This window comes from Clinocottus analis, unplaced genomic scaffold (assembly GCF_023055335.1).
Source record: "Clinocottus analis isolate CAN_PGR_092001 unplaced genomic scaffold, fCliAna1.0.p SCAF_1, whole genome shotgun sequence".
NCBI lineage: Eukaryota > Metazoa > Chordata > Actinopteri > Perciformes > Cottidae > Clinocottus > Clinocottus analis.
This window is the reverse complement of record NW_027175820.1, coordinates 10779222-10802448: the sequence shown is the minus strand read 5'-3', so window position 1 is coordinate 10802448 and position 23227 is coordinate 10779222. Positions and strand designations below refer to the sequence as shown.

Below are 23227 nucleotides of genomic sequence, written 5' to 3'. Positions count from 1 at the left end.
CAAATCTACTTTCAGCTGGTGGACATGTGTAGGGCCAGATTTAGATACACACCTGCTATTGGAATAAAAGTAACACAGGCCACAGGACTATTTTTGGCTCCTCTTTAACAAGTTCCTCTTATAGTTGTGTTCTAGTAAGTGAGTGAGTGAGTGTGTGTGTGTGTGAGTGTGTGTGTGTGTGGGGGGGGGGAGGGGGAAGGGGGGGTGGTATACTGATACAGGGGGAGATGAGGGGGTCAGATGGTACCACTTGTGAGACAGCTGAAGCTAACTCACAAACTGACAGCGCTCAGCCAAACTGGCAGAAAATTGCACCACCGAAGTGATGCCGTGCATTATATGCTGCGGGCACGGTGTCGAATTAGAGTCTATTGTATGCCTTATATTTAATCTTAACCACACACTTCCCTATCAGCAGGAAATAAGTGCTTTTGCCCACATCACGCCCCCAGATCTGTCAGATTCCCCCCCCAGGCCTCTCCAAAACTACTGACCCAATTCACGTTGTCGCTTCCTTCTGTCTGTTCATCTGCAGTGCTGAATGGGAGCAGCCACTCTCCTACATCGCTGAACGGTGCTCCGTCCACGCCAAACGGCTTCAGTAATGGGCCGGCAATGTCGTCGACGGCCTCGCTCTCCAACCAGCAGCTCCCGCCAGCTTGCGGTGCCCGACAACTCTGTAAGCTGAAGCGCTTCTTGACCACGCTGCAGCAGTTTGGCAACGACATATCGCCTGAGATCGGGGAGAGAGTACGCAGCCTTGTGCTGGGGCTGGTGGTAAGTTTGTGATTATAGACATGTCGAATTATTGTAAGGAATATTTCCAACAACACTACTCTATATGTATTAATTCATCCAGAACTTGGAGGGAATTTTACATATTGTAAATGTGTCTTGTGCAACAATCAGAAAGTACGATCCCTTTCAAGTCTCGAAAGTAAAAAAAAAAAAGAATATTGCACAAAACAAAATGTGCTCGTAACTTGATCTTGTTTTCATGTGGTACAAGATACAAACAAGATATTACAACTTTTCTTTGTTAAACCTCATCTTTCAGGACTTCGAAAGAGTGTTATAAAAGTGTGTCTCTTAGAGACTCTTTGTCTAACTCCCTGTTGTCTTGGGCAGAACTCCACTCTCACCATCGAAGAGTTTCACTCCAAACTTCACGAGGCCACCAACTTCCCTCTGAGGCCGTTCGTCATTCCCTTCTTGAAGGTAAATATACTTGCACACAGAGTTTGTGTAAGATAAATCAAGGCTGATGTCTTCTGTAGACAAACTCAAAGCTCATCACTACTGTCCTTGTGGCCGGTATTCAGGACTATGTGTGTGTACCTTACCTATATGATCTTTCCCTGCCTGCCTCCGAGCAGAAAGCGTTCACTGAGAGTCACGCAGGGAAACCTTGTTTTGATTGGAAACCTGTAAGTGTGTGATTCAAGTTAAATGTGCTTGTAGTGCTAGCAAATGGTTGGATGTGCTTGTGAATGCTCGTTAAAAGAGTCGTGTGTGCAACCTACTGGCAAGCGATGAGTCTCCACATCTGGGACATTGCAGCAATGGCTGTGTTATATCAACCGGACAGGTCTGAGAGAGCTATTGGACAGCACTGACACACACACACACACACGCACACACAATACACATTAGCTCACCCAGAGAGAGAGAGAGAAAGAAAGAGAGACACACCCACAGTGAGGGACAGACAGAGAGAGAGAGAGAGAAAGAGAGTGAGAGCTAAAGAGACAGAGAGCAGAGGAAAGTGTCAAGGGCCTTGTCTTATCTCTATGTCTCTTCATCTTTTTATTCTTGCCCTAATCTGGCATTATTTTACTCTCTCCACACCTACCTATCATTCCACCATGAGCCTCGAGCTCACTTCTTGTCCACTTAACACCCTTTAGATTTACATCAGCTCAATAAATCTATTACCTTCCTGCAACAGTTTATATTATTCCTAATCCGGTCATGTCTGTCTTTCCTCTCTTTACCACTGAAGGCAAACCTGCCCCTGCTGCAGAGAGAGTTGCTCCACTGTGCCAGGTTGGCCAAGCAGACTCCAGCTCAGTATCTGGCCCAACACGAACAGCTCCTCCTGGACGCCAATGCTAGTTCGCCCCTCGACTCCTCTGAGATAATGCTGGAGATGAATGAGCACGGCAAAAGAAGGACCCCTGACAGGTAACACAAGAACACACATACACACATATACATAGGCAGACTCTTTCATTGTCTCTCTCTCTCTCTTTCATTTTACACACACTGTCGATAAATTATTTCAGGGTATTTGAGAATGCCAAGTGACAAGGGGAGGCTTTAAATCCTCTGTGCAGGATGCGGAAGTCTGGACAAACTCAATGCCAGGCTGGCTCTGCCAGCTGTCTGAGAGGGAGGGGTGAGATAGATGCACTGTAGGAAAAGAAAGAGAGAGACACACACACAGAAGAGAAGAGGGAGTTAAGTACAGTAAATGTCCTCAGTACAACAAAGACGGAGAGAAAGAGCAACAGTGAGCTATGGTTTGCAATTATCCCACATGGATCCCCAGCGCACTGTTTTAATTACCGAGTCAAGAAGATGACACAAGACAGTATTGGCTGGAATTTCTTCTTTCTGATAAGTTATTCTCTCTCTCTCTCTCTCTCTCTCTCTCTCTCTCTCTCTCTCTCTCTCTCTCTCTCTCTCTCTCTCTCGGCCCTACGGGTTCCCAGCAGCTGTCCATATGTCAGGGATGTGTCCAGATGGTGATGTGCTGACCGTAACACTGAGCACATCCTGAGTAGGGTGTGGAGAGGTGGGCGGGGGTGGTTTAGATGGGACTAGGGGTTGGAGCGGTGCAATCCCACTGTAATCTGCACACCTCCGCCTCCTGACCTGTGGTTTATACACAGCAGGAGGTACCCGGTGGAGGAGGGATGGGCAGTTCAGGCTGAGGGAGGACCTACATTGTGCCAGCTTTTCCTCTGAGTTGTCAGATACTAGAGCCAGGGATGAATATAGCAGACATACAGAAATATACACATGGATAACTGCACACACACACACACACACACACACACACACACACACACACACACACACACACACACACACACACACACACACACACACACACACATAAACACAGCATGTACATGGGGCAGCATTGCATTTATTCGCCTCTGATCCCCTGGATGATAAAAGAGTGATTTGCATCGGAATGCCTGCTATTGCCATCCAGCTAAACAGATTAATATCAACACTCCCATTTAAACTGTCCAGATGGCTTTAAAAACAGCCTCTCTCTCTCTCTCTCTCTCTCTCTCTCTCTCTCTCTCTCTCTCTCTCTCTCTCTCTCTCTCTCTCTCTCACTCACACTCACACACATATCCAGTGCTCCTCAAAAGCTTTTGCACAGCTGTACGCCATATGTATAAAAAAAAAGCCAAGTCCAACTGTACACCCTGCATCTCAAACTCTTAATCTGAATATCCCTCAACCGACTCTTAGATTGCAAGTATTTTTCCCTCCCACCCTGCTCTCGGGCTTAAGGGGCAATGTGGGCTGAACACTGTGTGTTTGACAGATGTTTAGTGGAACTCATTTGTGTCTGTGTACTTTAAGTGTGTGTGTGTGTGTGTGTGTGTGTGTGTGTGTGTGTGTGTGTGTGTGTGTGTTTGTGTGTGTGTGAGAGAGAGAGAGAGTATGTGTGTTTGCATACACCATGCGGGTGGGGAGATGTTTAAAAAACAAGTTTGTGTTTTTGCCCCCTTATCTGATTTCAAGGGCATTCTGGTCTTTACCTGGATATGTTTTCCTGAACTATGATGTAATACACTGGCATTGCTTATTTTAGCCTGGCAAAGCCACCGCACAGTTTTTACATTACTCATTGTGGTCTGGCAAGGCCATATAGACTCACTGGAGAAAGATGAAGTAGCCAGCTCAAAAGTTATTTCTCTCTCTTCAGACTTTAATATGGTGTCACAATCTGTTTCTGAATAAAAGTGAGGTGAGAAATGAGCCATGCAGTGGCAGATTTTTTGCTAATGAGGGTAGTCATGCTAGCATCAGCACAATTTCGGAGTGTCCCAGAGTTCATCTGAAGCAGCTTAATGGATTCTTGGTTTGACATTTTTGGAATCAGGGTACATGTGGTAGCAGGAAAGTGAGCTTAAAAGATGCAGTCTGCCTGTACAGGGGCATTGCATATTGGCAAATAAACACAGGATTTAACAACAAAGATCTGTTGTTGTTGTCGATCATAATACACCACATAACATCCTCCTGCGCTGCAGGCCTTAGTCTGTGATTAAACAGTACAACTTTAATCCCATGTTTTTGCATTCTAGATGTTTCATGTATTAACATAGCAGTTTGCTCGGGGTCTACTTTCTGATACTGCGTAGTGCTGACATTATCTACTGCCTGACTTAATATTCTTAAATATATCAGTCGTAGAAGCTCCTACAATCTTCTCATTCTTAAAAACGCAAAATTAAATAGTATCATGGTAAGTCATGATGCCACATACCACATAATATTACTGTGTTAACATTCACTGATGTTTTAACCAACTCCTCTGTCCTCCTCTTCAGGACCAAAGACAGCTCAGAGAGAGATGCGTTGCATCCAGAGCACATGGCCAAGAGGCCGTGCACCATCAGCCCCAGTCAACGCTTCAGCCCCAGCGCAGGTCTTCCTGCTCACCCACCACCCAACGGCCTCCCCACACACCCTCCCAATGGCCTGCCCCACCCACCCAACCCCCAAGTGGGACCCCAGCACTATCGCTTAGAAGACATGGCCTTAGCGCACCAATACAGAGACGCTTACAGACACAATGAACACCGCGATGCCCGGGACAGGCTCCGACCGACAGGTAGGACGAATGTATTTACATTGTCAGATAAATCCATAGATGTACAGTCCTCAGTTATATGGTCAGACGATGGACTGGTGTATATGTATGTGGGCTGTCTGTAGAGAACAAAGGCCAGTTGTCAGTCTAGTGTGATAATCCTTGTGGCAGTGTGTCTATATAAAGACTACATGCTTATATGCCACTACAACTGTGGCAACCATATATGCCTTCCTTCTGCTTTCCCAAAAAAAGAATTCTTAGCCAAGTTGTCTCACTGATTAGATCTGTGATAATAGCATGGGCACATAACAGGCTTATATTTGAAAAATAAATAACATTTTCAGGATTAATATTGTTTATTAATGGATATAGAATAAGTCAAACATGAACATAGCTAGTTAAGTATCTACCCTGCACTGGAGTGTTTTGCAGCTTGGACGCTTATTACAGAATTGTGTGTATGCGCAGAATCTCACGCATCCGTTTGTCTTTTAGCAGTACATGGAGCACGCCAAGAGGAGGTGATTGACCATCGTCTTACAGATCGAGAGTGGGCAGAGGAATGGAAGCACCTAGATAATGTACGTATCAGCATGGTGGCCGAGTTTAAAGCTGACCACCTCTTTGTTTTATTCATAAACATTATGGAGCAGCGGGAAATAAAGCAGGTGATTAAAGTTTATTTTAGTGGAACGGGAACTGTTGACAGACAGAAAAAACTCCACCTCATCAGAGAGTGTGCAGTTGACGGACATCTGACCATAAGAGGTCTGTGTCAGTGAGCTGAATTAACAACAAACAGACACCTATCTGGCTTCCTGGCACCCAACTCCATGAAGACAAAAATCACGTTGACTAGACACACAGACACGCACAGACAGACACGCACACATAAAACAGGGCCCCAGATGGAGCTCAGGACCCAGCAGAGCGCAGCTCCAGCTGGGGAGAGCAGCTGAGACAAGAGCTGCAGTCATGGAGAGAACCGGCCAGGCCTGGACCCCTGCCAAATTAGAAACACTTCACTGAAATAAATATAGCTAACTCAGAGGGGAGGGAGGGGGTGGAGAGTCAGAGGAAAGAAGGCAGGGAAAGATGAATGGGAATAATGATATGGATTGAATGTCAACCATGCTAAACCCATTTAGCAGACCGGGCCGTCTCTGGAAACACAGCACACCGTGGAAAAAAGTGACAATGTTTACAACAGAGGTGGGTGGCGGCGGCGGGAGAGCGAGGAGGGGCGGGGGGCTGTTGAGTTGGCAGGGAACGGAGCAGAAGGGTGGAAGAAATTGGCTCAACTTTTTCATCAGCAGCCCAGCTGTTACATTATCGCTGTTGTAATGCTCTTAGACATTGAAATTAACTGACAAGCACACAATCCATGAACAGATCAGGCCGCAACAGAAACACAGAGTCGCATGCAAACACGCATTTCTGTTTGTTTTTTTAAAATGGATTTATCAATTTGGGTTTATTTAAAAAAAATATAAGACTCTACTACTGTGTTGTGGAGATTATCAAGTTTAATTTCTACTTTTCATGGGACCAGTCCTGGTCATGTGTTTGGGTCGCAAGGATTTACATTTTCAACTAAATGGAGCACTGTTGAATTTCTCCTGTTGATTCATCACAAAGTCACAGTTTAAATCCTCAACCCTGTGACGTTGCAGCTCCTGAACTGCATCATGGATATGGTGGAGAAGACGCGTCGCTCTCTGACGGTGCTGCGCCGCTGCCAGGAAGCTGACCGGGAAGAGATGAATCACTGGATTCGGCGCTACAGTGACGTGGAGGAGATGAAAAAAGGTGGGAGCAACGGACAGCACTGCCTTCCTCCTCCTCTTCCTCCTCCTACTCCTCACCACAACTCCTCCTCCAACACAGCTAGCAGCAGCGAGTCACTGCCCATAGGAACTTCCTCGGCTCCTGAAAGGCAGACAGGCAGACAGACAGGTAGACAAACGCACACAGGGTATGCTTGGTAAAACAAAACACTCACAGCAAGGTAGGGCTCATGTAAAATGCTGGAAATGTTTTAGACACAAAAAGTAACTTATTTTATCACTTTCTTCTCCAAATTGACAAATGTCAGCTCATACTGTGAGGCAACACAAATCTGGTTGCAACATCCTGGATCTTTACTCAACCTCATGCTACCAGCACGTCATTCATAACTAAGATTTGTATTCTCATCTAACGCCAATATTCTCATTCCTTCACAGAAATTAGAATAGAAAAACAAATTCTTAAAAATGTAGTAAATTGATAAGTTTATTTACTGATAGTGCCACAGTGTGTGTGTTGGTCAAAGAAAAGAATTGGAAAGACATGTGGATGTGTGTTTGTGCAGATCAAAGATGTACCTGTGTGTGTGTGTGTGTGTGTGTGTGTGTGTGTGTGTGTGTGTGTGTGTGTGTGTGTGTGTGTGTGTGTGTCTGTGTGTGTGTGTGTGTAATTGAGACTGAATGTATTCCTGCTTGTGTGTTTCAGAGATCCACAGAGACTTCTTACACAGGCCTCCCTCAGGATACCTGCCAGAAGAAATCTGGAGGAAAGCTGGTAAGAGCCAAGCATCCCCTTCTCGCTATTGTCTTCATGATTGACCTCACACGGACTAACAAAACACACACAGTCACTGTAATCAGTCTTCACGGCCCTCACCCTGGCCACAGAGACAGACAGAACAGACGCCTTACAGCCCTAGGTCCATCAGGGCAGAGGCTTGGAGGCCCTCTGTGTCATTAGGGCTAAATGCCCTCCATCTGTCACCACTATGAAAGGCCCCTGCAGTTACAGCTGCAGGGAAAATGCAGTCACCTGGCCCAAAGCAGGCCGTAGCAGCACACCACAGATTAGAGCCTAACTGGTCTCTATTGACCTGAGAAACACTGACACTCTCAAGTTGTTAAACTTCTTTTTTTATTGTGTTTGTTTTCTAGTCTCACGCACAGTTAAGTAATGTATTACTGAAGTAAATCAAATACAGATATTTAGTTATACAAAAAAAATCATCTTGACCATGGCTATTGGTTTTGGTCCATTTTAAGGCCAAAAGGAAGCAGGCGGGGGCTGGGGGGGGGGGGGGGGGGGTGTTGCATCACATGGGCCTTCTTGTACACTGCATGTTAGTTAGAGCCCATCCCAGGAGTCAACTGGCTTAGCCCTTGTTCCTCTCCAGTCCCAGCACTATTATGTTGCAGTCATACTTCAATACCCTGCAGAAGATATGTGCTGGCTGCTGCTCTTGGCAAAATACCGTGCTGCATTTTTACCAGCAGAAAAAGCTCTTTTAATTGCAGTTGTTTTTCATACAGGTACTACAAGCATCCCGCTCTCCCCAGCACTAAAGCACCTCCAAAACAGGCAGGGTAAGTAACATATCTCTTTCCCAGCATCTCACCTTGGTGTGTGTATATATGTGTGTGTGTGTGTGTGTGTGTGTGTGTGTGTGTGTGTGTGTGTGTGTGTGTGTGTGTGTGTGTGTGTGTGTGTGTGTCACCTCTATCTCAGCGGCCAGGTAGTCTGCCTGATGTAGCTGCTGCACCTCTTGCTTTTAATTAAAACCAGACACGTATTCTCTGGTCTGGTTCAGGTTGAGAGACTGCAGTGCCTTTGAAAAATAAGATCTGAAGTGTGAAAAAGCAGGCAGGAATAACACGTCTCGGGGACTTGCCAAATCCCTGTGGAATTAAAACGTTAATATTGCTGTCCCCGTGTTTCCATTAAGTGCTAATTGCCCCAGCATCTGCTATGCAGTCTCCTTGATAAGAATTAATTAAATTTGAAAACTAATCTTAGTTGTGCATGCATTAGGCCAGATAATTGAGAAACTCTGGATAATACAGATAGAGTTTTGCAATGAAGAGAAGAAAGAAGAGGAGGGGCATAAGAAGAAAAAGGAGCAGAAATGAAATGAAGGATAAAGGTAGAGCGGGAATGATGGAATGTAGGAAACCATTGAGATGTGTCTGAGTGTGACTGTATGTTGACAGGATTGAGAGAATATTAACTTTTTAGCATAGGAATCAAGCTCAGAAATGCTCACAAGCACTCAGACATACATGCACATGCAGCCATGCGCACATACACAGCAAAGTGTTGGACAAGGCTCCCTTCACCGCCTATCTTTTTGCACAGTAGTTTGAAAAAAGTGGAGTGGAGCGGCAAGAAAAACTGACAGTTATTTATGAGTTCCCACTCAAACAAACATTGACTGGAGGAAATAGGGAGCAGTGGAGAGAACAGTGTCAGTCTCACCTTCTACTTGGTTGGCCTGACACACCTGGATAGCTATGTGTGACATGTATGTCTTAGTGCGTCAACTGTGCACATTTTGGAAGATGTAAAAATGGCGTCTATTTGGAAACCTGTATCCCAAGTGATTTAGAAATCAACAAGAAAGCATGCACTGTACATATGTTGTGCACTGTGAGGCCAATAATGAAAGATGGCAAAATGTAATCACTTCTGCCTCTTACTGAGAGAAGACTGCGGGAAGTTTCTATTTTTTGACTGCCATCTGGAAAAGAGTCTACACACCTGTCTGTTGTAAAAACACGGCCTCCTCACTCATACAGTTTGTGCTTCTGCTGGAAGAACAAAAGCCCCCATGATAAAATCTACATCGTAGGAACCCCTGCGGTGGGGATACGGATGGCGACCGGTGGGGAAATTATTCTCTCTTTACTGTGAAATCTGTCTTACAAATTATATTAAAATTCTTCTTCTGACAAGATGACAATCAGGCAGGGAATCCCAGGATGTTGTTTGAACAACCAAGTTAGAGACAAAACTTTGGAGACATCTGTTGTTGTCAGCACTGGAAATGATTGTGGCCAGACGTGTTTTAATTAATTATTGAAGTCTGGCTGTTTCCCTTTTTCGAGCAGAAAGTTTTAAATCTTGGATGATGTACATCTGTTTGCTGAGATACAACAAGATGGCAGCTTAAAGAGCCTCAAAGGATGCCAGCGCAGGACGGGACGATGGTCGTCAGCACTAACACCTCTCTCTCTCCCTCTCTCTTTATTTCCTCAGAGGAGGCAGTGAATGAGGTTAAGCGACAAGCAATGTCAGAGCTGCAGAAGGCAGTGTCAGACGCTGAGAGGAAAGCACATGAGATGATTTCAGTAGAACGCTCTAAAATGGAGAGGGCGCTGGCCGAGGCCAAGAGACAAGCCTCCGAGGACGCACTAACAGTAATCAACCAGCAGGAGGACTCCAGTGAAGTGAGTATCACAGACGCCCCGCAACATGTTGCTTAATTCTCCTCTCTTGTGTTCTCTAATACCGCACTCTGTCTCTCGCTCTTCAACGCTCTGTGTTTGCTCTGTACATCACCCTTCACTTTGTTCCCCTTAGCCTCTAAGTTATGCTGTAATGTGTAATCCATACAGCTGGCTGCTCTTGGTCATGTTGTCATCGTTATTAGTAGAAGCAATCCAGTTGTCTGTGTAAATAAAAGCAGACAGACCCAGATGGTTGGAGCAGAGTGCCAGGCTGAGGTTATTACTGAGCAGTTGACCACCACCTGCTGGTAACACAAACCAGTGGCCGTGGACCAGGACTTAAAGCTTTCAAATCAAATCCTTGTCCGAAGAGTAAAGAATTGTGATCAGCCTAATATTTTAAAAGTGTATGAACAAGTACTGATGTTAGGTTCAAACATACATTCATGTAAGAAAGCGAAAACTTTCCTGGAACAAAAAAGAGACTTATTTTTATCAACCCACTCTCTACCCACTGTCTCAACAGAGCTGCTGGAATTGCGGGAGGAAAGCCAGTGAGACGTGCAGCGGCTGCAACACGGCTCGCTACTGCGGCTCCTTCTGCCAACACAAAGACTGGGAGAAGCACCACCATGTCTGTGGTCAAGGCCTGCAGGGGATGCCAGGGGGCAGCAGTGTCCCATTAGGTCCCCCTTCCTCAGCGTCCTCCAGTGCGCCCCCCACCCACTCGGAGAGCACTCCTCCAGGAGCATTGTCCTTGGCAGGCCAGAGCAGTCTTGCGGGAGGGGCTGGCAGCGGGAGTGGAAGTGTCTCTGCCAGCCCTAAGGAGAGCAGTTCCAGCAGTGCCTCGCGCTCCACAACTCCAGCTACCCCCGCCCTTCTGGAGGCCACCTCTCGTTGACGTCGAACCCTTGTCCCTTCCCTGCATACTGATGCGACGGTGCCCACACTCCACACAAAACCAAACTGAGGAATCTTCATTGCACACTGCTCCCTTTCCTCCGCCCCTATTTCAGTCCTTATTTCCCTCTTAGCCTAAGCTCTTATGAAAATCTTCTCACTACCTGATGATAGACTGACTCAACTGGTCACCCTCACCCCAAAAATATATTTTCTGTCTTTGTCTCCGTTATGACCACAGCCACAAATACAAAGATTCCTGCCTGGGGCTCAGTGTAGTGGAAAGCATGAAACGTGTCTCCTATCTCTGTGTTCAGTCACAGAAACATATCACGTGTTTTGCTGAAAACACGAGCTTTGACTTGAAGATGTGGCTAAGATGTGTCCTCAGTAATGTAGGCACGTTAAATACTGTCTGCATGAAGACACTAGACGGGGCTGTGTTAAGCAACAGTGATGGGGGATGACTAGGCTAAGTAGCACGTGTATTGGATTTCCCTTTAATTTAGCACCAATGTGAGTGCAGTACTCAGCTCTTAGATGTGCACTACATGTGCAAACAGTTCACCGATGTGGCAATTCATTTACAGCGTCCTAAAGGAGACAGGCATGACAAAATATACTTTTTTCAAATGGATGAGGGAAAGGGAAAAACCTATGACGCGATTAATTCCTCATTAACACAGCTTAGTATTTATTAAATGTTTCTTTCTGGCTTTAATGGAAAATAAAGAAAAGTCCAAATATTCTAATTAAAGAATAGTAGTGGTGATGATGCGGTTGATGATAATAACAATATGAAAATGAATTAATTTTAAACTGCTAACTACCTTGCTAGCGAGCCAAGAAAATCTACACCGGACTCACCTCTCTGCACCATTGTGAACCCAAATGAATTCAAAGATGAATGAAAAATAACATGATCCAAACCTTTGTATTACACTGCCAAAGTGAGTAAGTAAGCGATAAGAAGAAGCACTCATCGTATAACCAAACGCAAAGCAACATCACCTCCTCAGCAGATAAGCCAACCCTGAGAGGACCAGGCTGCAGAGAAGCTGCAGAACGGGACCCAGAGATAGTCAAACGTTTAAAAAAACAACCTGTGACCTGCAGCTGCCTCCTGTAGTCTGGACAAAACTACAGTGATTCCTCAGTGATGGCCCAGACTAGTGAATAAGGACAATGCTGTGAACTTGCCTACAAGAAGGACTTCATGAAATGGATGGAAACCCTGCCACAGTGTGATTTTGTTTTTATTTTAAGCGAATGGTACCAGAGAGGACAGTGAGGAAAAAAGAGGAAAGTAAAAGCTACACAGGCTCAAAGGAGATGATGATACATAAATGGCAAAGGAGCTGCCAAAAACCTCAAAACAAGCTTGAAAACATTGTTCAAGAAGGCATTGCATACTATGACGTATGAGAAGATTGTTTGTGAGTCTCTTTTTTTTTTAAAGCTCCACAACAAGGGGATAGTTCAAGGAATTGATGTTACCTTTACATTCACTCCCTTCTTTTCCAAAGCATGACAAACAGATAAAAAAAAAGAGCCTTGTGAAGGGCGGTGTAGACTTGGTTCTCCTCTCTCTTTCTACCTCCCCTCTCCCCACACCTCCCTTCTACTGCTCTTTCCCAACGACTTGACTCAAGTCTGCCCCTTCGGACAGAGCCGCGGAGCAGTCTAGTGGGAAGGGTTCGGAACCTGCTTGTAGATATTGTTCCTCTTTCAAATTTCAATAATGTCTCTTGTCGCTGATGTCCACATGTGCTGCCCTTGTGTATATCCAGAAAGATGGACTTTGTTTTTGGTTTTGTTTCCTTTAATTTCCCTCCTATAAGTTTGGGGCTGAGCAGTGAGGTCAGACCAAGGAAGACAGTCGCTTATGAGAGGAAGCCCAGCATTGTACTTATTGTTTAATTTGTTGTATCTATATTAATGAGATGAAACCCCTCTTGTAGAATATTTTGTATTGCTCACATTGTAAGACAGTGAGAGGACGGAGGTGCAATATGAAGAGAATTCAGCTACTGAATGGAACCTCAGCAACTGCCCATAGGGTGTCATATAATATAGATACATATAAATATATTTAAAGTAACATCAGTAACTTAATGTGAATGTACATAGTATTTAAAGAGGTCCAAAAATGTGTTTGCCAAATAACAGAAACCTTTAAAGTTTAATGTCCAGATTATGATTTTTTCACAGTACCTTTATTTTTCTCAAATTCATCAACCTTTTGTTTTTCTCTCACACAACTTAATCAATTTCAATTTGTACTCCAATCAAAGTGTCGTGTGGCCCTGAGCCGAGAGGACTGTTGGAAACAGAGGTAAAGTTGCTTCATACAATGCAAAGCTGAAATTGGATGAAACAGATCAAAGGTGGATGGACACTACAGGACTTCTGAATCAATTAATGAATTAGATCTTAACTCACAATATTCAAAAATACACATTGTGTAACACCAAGAAAAAATGTTTCACTTTAATCTTCCTAATTAGTATATGATGGTGAAATTGGGACTCAAAGTTGTGTCATGTGCTTCATTCACCCAAGGTCAGTTTATATCCTGCAGGAGGGGACTCAACAGTGTGTATTGACAAATAAAATCCCAAATATATTCAAAGGTTTGAAGAAAAAAAGAGGAAAAAGTCGTGGCTCAGTCTCAAATTCAGCTCATTAACACCACATTCAAGAATTGTCAAACTTGATATACCATGTCAAGTGTTCGGTTTCAGCCACTGTAATGGACCCTCTCTCTCTCTCTCATCAACCTGTGTGTGTGTTTGTGTGCGTGTGTGCGTATGTACGTATGTACGTGCGTGCGTGCGTGCGTGCATGCATGCGTGCGTGCGTGAGGTTAGGAGTATTTGTTTCCTCAAAGTACAGGGCGAGCCATTAAGCTAGGATTAAGTGATATGCCAGTGTTAAGCTGAAGTAAACCTAAAAGCTAATTTTGTTACCCAATTTTCGCGTTTTTTTAATTTTTTTTTTTTTTTTTACCATATTACTGTTATTTGTAAAGCTGCAGGTTGAGCATGAGCTAAAGATCTATTTCCAGGCCAAGAGAGTAGTGTTACCTTTTCTTTCCCACAGTCTTTCCAACATGCTCAGCACTACGCACGCCTCTTTTTAACACATGAATACTAAACAGTCCCCAGGCCTTTATGAGCGCCTGTAGCAGCCATACTTACACCAATTTATGTTTAATTATTGTAAACGCTACAAAGTTGGCCTCATACACACTTGGACCAAACTTGGAAACATGTTCATCAACATATGGATTAAGTGAATCATTTTATTTGGACTATCTGATACACATAATTCAAATGGGAAAGCTGTATGTATGTATGTATGTATGTTATGATCATTGTGATATGGTGTTGACCTCAGCCTTTTTCTGTCATTTCCTCTGTTCCTCCTGATGTATAGCTCCTCCACTACTACTCCAGACCATTGTTCACACTAGCTACCTCCTGTGACCATACAGCTAACCACCAGGAGAGGTTGACCTGGACTTTGAAAAGCAGGGTTGAGAGCAGACATGGTGGCGCACATTCAAACGCAATCTTGTGATTCTGTCTGAAAATCGTAAAAACAAAATTGTTGAAAGGAACTGCCATTACTCATGATGGAGAAAAGTATATCCTCACCAGACCTCAACTGTTTGATCCATAGTTTTGATCACATCCCACTAACCAAACTGATACTGCCAGAATGTAGTAGTAGGTACACGTACTGTACAGTGAAACTTGCATACTACCAAACTGAACACAGAATCAACCATGACATGTCATTTGTTGTCCAAAACCAATAAAAGCACAGACCAAAGTACTCTATTGCCATAATAGGCTTTGACACAGTGTGTATTGACAGACCATAAATAATAAGGTTAGAGCTCCACTACACCAGTTAACCAAAGTGTCTGAAATACACACAATCAGGGCACAAGAGTGAAGAGCATGTTTAATGAACTCGCTGAGTTTCAAATGTGTAGAATTTTTTATTCAAGCAATCAAAGCGCTTGTTGTCTACATATTGAATACTGCTTCTGTAAAAATAATAGAAGCATCTTCGTTAGAAAAGCCTACTGATTGCCTGTTCTTACAGTTATAAAGCCTTGCAGAGATAAAACAAAACAAAAATGAATGCGTGGTGTGTGTGTTTGTGTTTGTGTGACTGTTGGTGTGTGTGCTTTTGTAAAAAAAAAAAGAAAAAAAAAGAAAGAAAAATCATACCTTTTTCTTCTTGTCTCTGTACAAACTACTTGAAACTTTCAGAGCTTTAATGAAACATCCCAGACAGACTATAGTGGCAGATCGATTCACAATATGTAGCAACAACTTTTGTGCAGTAAATTACACATTTGCGCACACTACCCACATCAAAACATCATAATGACAGTTCCATTCAACTCTTTAATGCTTTGCGTGTGTCTCCTTGTCTGCAAGTAAGCCCTGAGATAAACTATAACAAAGCCAAACCCAGCAGGCCACTTATAAATGACCAAAATCCAACCAAACGCCACAACTTTCTCTTCTGATTTCACTTTGGTTATGTTTTTTCTGTGCTACGTCCCGGCATTAAAGAACGTCAACATGGTCGATTGTGTGGGACATGAGGCTGCAGTCTGTACAGGGCAGGTCCGGTTGTCTCTCTCTCACTGAAATAATTCTCCCTCCTGATTTCATTGGACAGGACATACAAGACCACGTCTGTTAAACTGGGTGCAAGCTACATTAAGTCGAATGTGATTTGTGCCGCGGTGTCATATACTTTTCTCTGTGAAGATATCATAGATGGCAAACGCATAAGGGCTCTGCTGTTGTGAATATCATCTATGGGGTCTCCGAACACTTTACATCAGCCACTTTTCTGTTTCTTTGACTATGTACATGATATGGGCAAGACGCATGTTTAGAAAAAAGGCAAATATTAGCAGGTTGGCATTTGTCTCTCCCTACCCAACCAGTAACTCTACCAATGAAATTTCAACGCTCATCCGATGTGATGGTGACACGTCCTTCCTGTGAAACAGGCACTGATGAATAGCTACAATAGAAAGCTAAAGTGGCGAACAGTGGATACAGCACTTGTTTTCCCCAAAGCCATGGCTCAGGATGGTCCTGTTTTTACCTTTACATAAATTGAAAAAAAGGTTTATGTTTTTTTTTATGTGTAGGGAAGCATTCTATACTGTATTGTGCAATACATTATTACAGAAAAAACATGTTTCTGTAGGAAAGTTTGGCGCTTTGAAGATCTTTCTCTTTTTGTTTTATTTCCCTTTTCAAGAAGGTCCTGTTGCCGTTTTTAGATGAAGTTAACTGTGCCAGAAGAATTTAATTCTGATTTGTATTTATTTCTTGCATGCTTTCCTCCCTGTTGCTAATACCGCTCTTTAACTGTTCGCTCTGTTGGATGTGTGAAGCTGTAAAACATTCTAATTCAGGTTATTGTCTGTGTTGAACAATGTAACTGTGTAATTAAAACATGAAATGAAGTATTCATCACTCTTGTTGCTTTTCTTCTTTAAGTGCAGTCTTATTCTGAGACTACGTCCCCAGAACAGGAAAATTATCTATTGTTATTGAACCAATTTAAATGTATTATGTTGACTTTATTCATTCATTAGAAACATGATAGCAGCAGATCGTAATAACATACTGAAAAGAAACAGAAATTCCAACAGGCTCATACACTTCTGCAACAACATTACTAATGATATATACCACACATACTCAAATAAGGTCCTTTAACCTGCCCAGTAAGTCTTTACAGAATCAGAACTTTATTCATGCACAGCCTTTGGAAACCAACCTATTTTTAGGCCTTTGCTCGAAAATTGCATACACAAACTAAAAAAGGTGTCCAGTAGGGCTATTTTAATAACTTTAATGTTTTAATAAAAGCTGTGAGCATGTGATATTTTGTTCAGATGTGTAAATATCAGTCTATATGTTACTGGTTAAGCCTAAATAAAGATGACACAGCAGATTATTTCTTTGGAATGATGCAGCTGTAAGGTCCATCTCTAACCCAAATCATAGCACAACATGTGGATATTCTCTCTGCAAAGGTTGAATTTGATAAAGTGAAGCAGAACAAAGTTAGAGAAGGTTTAGTACAGAGAGAATTCAGGTGAGGTCTCCAAAAAAACTTTGACATTTGAATTTTCTCATGTACCAAACCATATATTTCACTTGTTATTACTTATGGTGCTCAATACATCCAAATACAGCAGTTATTTTCTCTCCATAAAACAAGCCATGATTTACAGTTTCATACAACAAGCGCTCAGTACCCCCCTTGGAGGGGATTGGTTTTGAATTGTTACAATTCTAGTCAGACTGAATTTGTAGAAAATGTCTAGAATGTTTCCACTTAATGGATTAGTGCAGCCATAAAACTGTTGTGTTGTAAGCGATAATTATCATACAGCCGCAATGAACAACTGAATATATGAGATATTGTCAGACAGAAAGGAATTATTCCAGCCCTAAAACTGGGGGAAATGAATCGGCGAATAAACCTTGCTCAGCGTGTGATAAAAGTAGCCTCTACTCATTTCCTAATTCTTCTGGCCTAACATTTTACACGTTACACTTGTTTAAACGACACTCTAGAATCACTGGCTGCAACACCCATACTGTATCTTAGAAATGTCCTGTAATTTTAGTCAAACACCACCCAATCAATCCAAGACATTCCGTTTTATTTTTAAAGAATGACACCATTTACTGTAAACGAATGTAGATCTGAGGATTTTATGAGTTGACATTTCACCAGCTGTAAATCGTGGGGGTGAGGAGGGATGGGCTCGAGGGGGCAGAGGGAGGGATGGCCCCGCGCCGATGCGCCAATGGGAGGAAGACGTTGTCCAGCGTCTTTCTCACGTGCACGCCGCTGTCAATCACTCCAGCGCGTCATGGGTCTCATTCACAGGTGATATCTATTAGCTTACCTCATATGCTGTCAGGTAGCGCGTCGACCATCAAACCGTTTCCTTCCTGTGGGAGATCTGTTTTTTTTGTGGTGTTTTTTTGACAAGCTACAGTCCGCCTTGCAGATGCCATGTTTGAGCAGTGAGCATGGCGGAAAATCATCTGGAGTACCGCTACCTGGAGGGCGAGTCCATCGGGCAGCACTACGCCGAGGACCCGGTGGGTATGATCGTTTAACGTGAATGAAAAGGGTGCCGTCACGTTTTGTTTGTCTGCGCGCGCGTAACGTTACCGTAGGGAGGAGAAGGGAAAAAAAAAAAAAAACCGAAGACCGTGACGTTGGACAAGCAGGTGCAAAGCTATGCTATGTTGTGGTCGTTATTTCCCTGATGAACGTGGTATGCACAAAGAACGACCTCAGTCAGCCACAGCCCGTGAGGGTACCACATGCCCGGTGACTCCTTCGTCTCCGGAGACAAGCCGCCTGACCTGGTTGAAGTATTGGACGCTGAAATGACTGCTAGTGAAACCCTCGTTACTTGTAGATGCTGTCCTGAAAGCTCAACCCAGAATAAGTCCAGTTGGTGCTTTCATTTGATATTTCCATTGTTAATGTTGATTTGGCTATGCAAATGCTGTCCATACCTTCTAGTGGGTTCATTTTTTTTCATATCCAACTCACTCTTTGTTTTTTTGTAAACCAACCAATAGATAATACAATATCAGTCTGTATCATATCACAATCTATACCCAAATGGGTGACAAATAAAAAGGGGATAAAGTCTATAATACATAAGATGTTGGGCCACCAGAACAACTTCAGTGCTCCTTGTCAGACTCCACATCTGCTTATCTAAAACATGCTTCCTTTTTTTTTGTTTTGATGATGCAAAACAATCTCTTAATTGTTGCATTCATCTCCATCTTTATCTATTCTGTTTCGTCACTTATTTATTCCCTTTTTAACTTGTTTTCAGTGTCAGTTCTTGGTATAAGCCGCAGTGGCTTCAATGTTCTGATTTCCTTGCGTGTGCGTTTGTCTCAGGAGCTGGCGGCCATCAAGGCCAGAGTTCAGGAGCTGGAGATGGAAGAAGAGACTGAGAGAATGAGGGAAGAGGAGAGGTTTGATGCAGTAGACATGCAGCTACTGACAAGCGGGCCTCGGCTTGGTGAGACTGCACGTGCGTTTTATCCGCCTCATGGTTTGTTACAGTGTCACATTGGTGTACTGCTAAAGACTGATGATGCATTTGGGAAGCCTCAACAGTGTATTTTTAGCCAGGTGTGCGTTTGTAGCATCATAGCCTCCAGGCAAGTGAGGTAGCTGCATCCTTCACCATCTGGCTAACACCTGCGACGCTTCACTGTGGTCACAACAGTGTTCACATGTGCCTCATCACTGCCCAATGAGACGAAGCAGTGAGCTCCAGAGAACCAGAAGGGTCCTCCTTGCTGCCTGTGGCTATTTTCTGCCTGTGTACGTCTCCTCGTCCCTTTCACTTTCCCCCCCCCTCCCTTTGGTTTCTTCTCAGAACAGAAATGTAATAAGAGGAGAGACTATAGTCTGAGAGAAGTGTTAACAAAGACATGTTGGTGAAATAATCAGTGTTCATTTCACCTGGAGTGACCCCCTGTGTAGGCAGTATTTACTTCATATTGCATCCACAACAGCCGTGTATACAGTTTGTTTTGTTTCCTCCACAGGCCCTTTCTACAATATGACTCCTGAAGAGAGGATAGATGCAGACAACAGATCCGTCTATGTGGGAAATGTAAGACTTGTTTGTCTTTTCCTTATACTGAGCATGTTTTCTTTTGTTGGTTTTTCCACATTCCTGTTCTGACACACTGAACAAATCCCAGGTAGACTATGGAGCTACTGCAGATGAGCTGGAGCTTCATTTCAACGGCTGTGGTCCTGTCAACAGAGTTACCATACTGTGTGACCGGTTCTCCGGCCATCCTAAGGGGTGAGTGCAGCTCGTGCATACAGTTTATAAAAACAAAGTGTTTCTCTACTTGACACCGTTTGACCATAAAATATGACTCTTTTGCATGTCGGCATTAAAGTATTTGAAATAGAAATTCTTTCCCTTTTTACAGCTTTGCTTACATTGAGTTCTCCGATCGAGACTCTGTGCAGAGTGCTATTGATCTGCATGAGACCTTGTTCAGAGGAAGAGTCCTTAAGGTGAGGAGTGTTGCTCTACTGGAAACTATCAAAATAGTTGACTGCTCACAACTATCAGTCAAATATTAGAGGTTCAACACAGCCTAAAGCACTACTGACACTGGAGTTTACCATGGATGGGAGGTATGGACATGCGTTGGATTTGATATAGATCGAAGTAATTTTTTTCTAGTATACTTTGATTGGTAGAGCAGTTTATACCTATACTGTTTATAAACTGCAATCTAACATATGCACCATGATACCACTTAGTCCTGTCCTGTAACCTCACTGAAAAGGTCCCTATGTTTGGGCCCTACTTAATTTTCATATGTTCTTCTTTTTTTAAAGTGAACCAGTCACAGGACCAGTAAAGTTAAAATGTTGTTCGTTTTGAGCTGGTAACTTGTCTTTCTCTGCATTCATATTATTGTTAAAGAAATACCACGTTTGCTATTGAACAAACATTAAGCATTTCTCCTAAACTGTACACTCCAAAAACTGTTATTTGGCTTGCAGGTAATGCCCAAAAGAACCAACATGCCAGGTATCAGCACCACAGACAGGGGAGGACACAGAGGCGGCCACACGAGAGGCAGAGGCCGTGGTTATCGTCCACCTCGATACCAGAACAGCTCTCGAGGTAGGTTCCGGTACCAGTCGATCAGGCCACAACACCAAACGCCTCACCCTTACTACGGAGGCCCCTCAGTGGGGAAGAGACAATGGGGACACATGGACTACCAGGAACAGATGCCTAAACGTTACCCGTGTCTTCTTCTCATCACCCCACCGTCGGATGAATTAGGGGCAGGGGAGAGTGGACAGCACTACCCTCATCAGCGCTAGCACTCCCCAAAGCATACATACTAAAGTGGGCAAATGGAACTGATCATTTTAAAGAAGTTTCCAGGCATTATACTGAGTTCAGCTGAATGAACAGAAGAGATGACTTTCTAAGTTGCATCAGCGCTTCAAAAGGATAAAGACTAAGGCCAGAGGTGTTGCATCAGTGCTTCAAGAGGATAAAGACTAAGGCCTGAGGTGTTGCATTATAAGCTTATGTTGCTGTGTATGCATGGGACAATCCTCAAATTGTTATGCAGTTGCATCTCTTACTGTTTTTACAAACTGATGCGAATGTATTGTGTTGCTGCCTGCAATGTCTTGTATAAAGCCTCCCTATGTATAACTTAAGTTCTTTGCTATGTAAGTGAATAAATAAAAAACGATGATCTGCTGATCCATTGTGCACTAACAATTAAGTTTTATTTCTTATGCATTTAATCAAGGCATCAAACAATAGGATTAAGGTGGGGTTCTGTACAGTGAAGGCTCAGAAGACGGCGTGGAAGAAGTCAGCCAGTTTGCACCATCATTCCAGATACGATGCCATTGAAGGCCCTGGAGGATATGATTTGTCAATTTAAACACTGCTAGATTAGGAACATTTCATGGATGAAATATCTTTTGAATACCAAGTAAAGAACTTACTTGGACTGAATGGTGTCCCCGGGATTGTGGAATGGGTTGCACATTACATCAGTAAAAGAGTTGTGTAATTTTCTAAACATCTGGAGGGGGGGAAAAAAAGCAAATGTTATTTAAAATAAACAAGCGCACTGTTGTTTGAGGTCATGTATGAGTGAATGTACAAAATGTTAAGATTCTGTACTTATGTGTCATGACTAAAGTTCTTTTGTTTATGCAAGCATCATGGACAATACTGTAGTTGTGTTTTTCTGGAAAGCTTACATTTAGCAATTGGATCATTACAGTGAAATGCATTATGGGAGAAATAACTTTAACCGGTTCATAAAATGATGCTGAGGCAAGGGGCGACAAGGTTTAATTCGGATTTAACTAGATCAACATCCCGACAGAACATTTGTGTTTGGCTTTGAGAGAATTATACCTGCAGGGCTGTGTTTGATGATTGCACATGCAACAGGATCAATGGTAGACTTAACTTACACTTCTAATTTCATTGTCCCGCAATGATGTGTTTGACGAGTCCACAACGATGACAAACTTCACCTTGGAGTTGGTTACATACCCATATCTAGTTCACCAGTCAAGGATAATCACTTTCCCACTTTACTTTTTATAGTACGGATTAATTATACACTGTAACAAACAATTCTACAACATTAGGATATTTGTGTAATATCTCCAAGGAAAAAATAAGATAAGTCAGGCGCTTAGAATACTTCTCTTGTGGGATTGTCCTGACCCTTAAAACAAACAAGGATACACTTTGTAGTCTTCAGTGGGGTAGAGCAGACCCAGGTACAGCTCTCTCTGGTCTCCCAGAGATTTGCCCACTGCTGAGATCTTCTCCTCCACCACATCCAGAGAGGTGTGCACGGTGTAGTGAAACTTCAGCTCATTTTGAGTGGGCACACTGCGGATGTACAGCGGGTAGTTCTGGGACAGGACACACAATGGATGATCCCTTTAAGCATCACATTTTCACCACTTGACATCTCAACATAGTTGCAGCACATTGTAACAGCAACTATTTAGCTAAGTATGCTAATGTTGTTAGCTTTCTAACGCTAGCTGTTGAAGTGTTTAAACCTCATGGACCTCCGAGAAAACAGAGAACGCTGACCTTTGCTGAGAGGTGATTATAAGAAAAAGAAAAACAATGTTAACCATTAAAATCAAGCCACGATAAACTAGGGACATTTAACGGCAGTAATCATTACCTCTTTTGCGACCACTGCTATGCACACCGCCATGTTGGTGTTCCTCCTCTGAGCTGTCAGACGCTGTCACGTGACACGCGGCATTCATACGCCGTTGGAAAAAGTGGAAACAGAGACAATTCACGCTTTCACTAAGCACGTTTTTTCAGCCATGCGTTATTCATGAAAAGTATTAGTGAATGGGTTATAATTTTATTGACCTAAACTATGTTTTTCACATATATGGTGCATTTTTCTATTATTTCCGACCGATTTAGAATATTTATTTGTACGTCCAACATTTATAAGAAGTCCCTGAATCCACCAGCTATCAAGGAACAATTTTGCAGTTACTCGCAGTTGAACACAATATTCATTACACTTGCACACACATTTCTATTTTAATAAAATAAAAAAACATTACCCTAAAATAATGTACT

At 43.1% G+C, this 23227-nt stretch overlaps 3 protein-coding genes across 8 annotated transcripts in view; 2 read left to right on the top strand and 1 right to left on the bottom strand.

The window, feature by feature from the left end:
* cbfa2t3 (CBFA2/RUNX1 partner transcriptional co-repressor 3) overlaps window positions 1-16480 on the top strand; it is a 40403-nt gene extending 23923 nt beyond the window's left edge. For 3 of the 5 annotated variants that reach the window (XM_068580176.1, XM_068580211.1, XM_068580202.1), the window contains exons 3-12: window positions 536-777; window positions 1129-1218; window positions 2003-2184; window positions 4581-4864; window positions 5342-5427; window positions 6520-6802; window positions 7340-7408; window positions 8164-8217; window positions 9887-10077; window positions 10604-16480. In XM_068580176.1, coding sequence (XP_068436277.1) covers window positions 536-777; window positions 1129-1218; window positions 2003-2184; window positions 4581-4864; window positions 5342-5427; window positions 6520-6802; window positions 7340-7408; window positions 8164-8217; window positions 9887-10077; window positions 10604-10978 — 1856 coding nt within the window. In that variant the 3' untranslated portion in view covers window positions 10979-16480. The remainder of the gene's footprint in view (window positions 1-535; window positions 778-1128; window positions 1219-2002; window positions 2185-4580; window positions 4865-5341; window positions 5428-6519; window positions 6803-7339; window positions 7409-8163; window positions 8218-9886; window positions 10078-10603) is intronic. The other 2 variants (XM_068580185.1, XM_068580193.1) reach the window with 2 other exon arrangements.
* A 1420-nt stretch (window positions 16481-17900) lies between these two features.
* On the top strand, window positions 17901-21725 carry pabpn1l (PABPN1 like, cytoplasmic). 2 transcript variants are annotated; one of them, XM_068580152.1, is made up of 6 exons: window positions 17901-18146; window positions 18973-19096; window positions 19632-19699; window positions 19791-19897; window positions 20031-20118; window positions 20617-21725. In XM_068580152.1, the coding sequence occupies exons 1-6, from the start codon at window positions 18075-18077 to the stop codon at window positions 20944-20946; spliced, it is 789 nt and encodes a 262-aa protein (XP_068436253.1). In that variant the 5' UTR covers window positions 17901-18074; the 3' UTR covers window positions 20947-21725. The 2 variants fall into 2 exon arrangements, with proteins under 2 accessions (XP_068436253.1, XP_068436243.1); XM_068580142.1 differs by having other exon boundaries at window positions 18973-19108.
* On the bottom strand, window positions 21343-22859 carry trappc2l (trafficking protein particle complex subunit 2L). Its single transcript, XM_068580164.1, has 5 exons — window positions 22809-22859; window positions 22352-22524; window positions 22072-22159; window positions 21592-21671; window positions 21343-21501 (listed from the first exon to the last, which is right to left on the bottom strand). The coding sequence occupies exons 1-5, from the start codon at window positions 22839-22841 to the stop codon at window positions 21456-21458; spliced, it is 420 nt and encodes a 139-aa protein (XP_068436265.1). The 5' UTR covers window positions 22842-22859; the 3' UTR covers window positions 21343-21455.
* Window positions 22860-23227: the final 368 nt, after the last annotated feature.

Coding starts and splice junctions, on each gene's coding strand:
- pabpn1l (XM_068580142.1), top strand. CDS start 18,075: ATGGCGGAAAATCATCTGGAGTACCGCTACCTGGAGGGCGAGTCCATC. Junction 18,147..18,972: donor AGCACTACGCCGAGGACCCG/GTGGGTATGATC, acceptor CGTTTGTCTCAG/GAGCTGGCGGCCATCAAGGC. Junction 20,119..20,616: donor TCAGAGGAAGAGTCCTTAAG/GTGAGGAGTGTT, acceptor TTTGGCTTGCAG/GTAATGCCCAAAAGAACCAA.
- trappc2l (XM_068580164.1), bottom strand. CDS start 22,841: ATGGCGGTGTGCATAGCAGTGGTCGCAAAAGAG. Junction 22,160..22,351: donor CCCACTGAAGACTACAAAGT/GTATCCTTGTTT, acceptor CTGGTGAACTAG/ATATGGGTATGTAACCAACT. Junction 21,502..21,591: donor GGGGACACCATTCAGTCCAA/GTAAGTTCTTTA, acceptor CATATCCTCCAG/GGCCTTCAATGGCATCGTAT.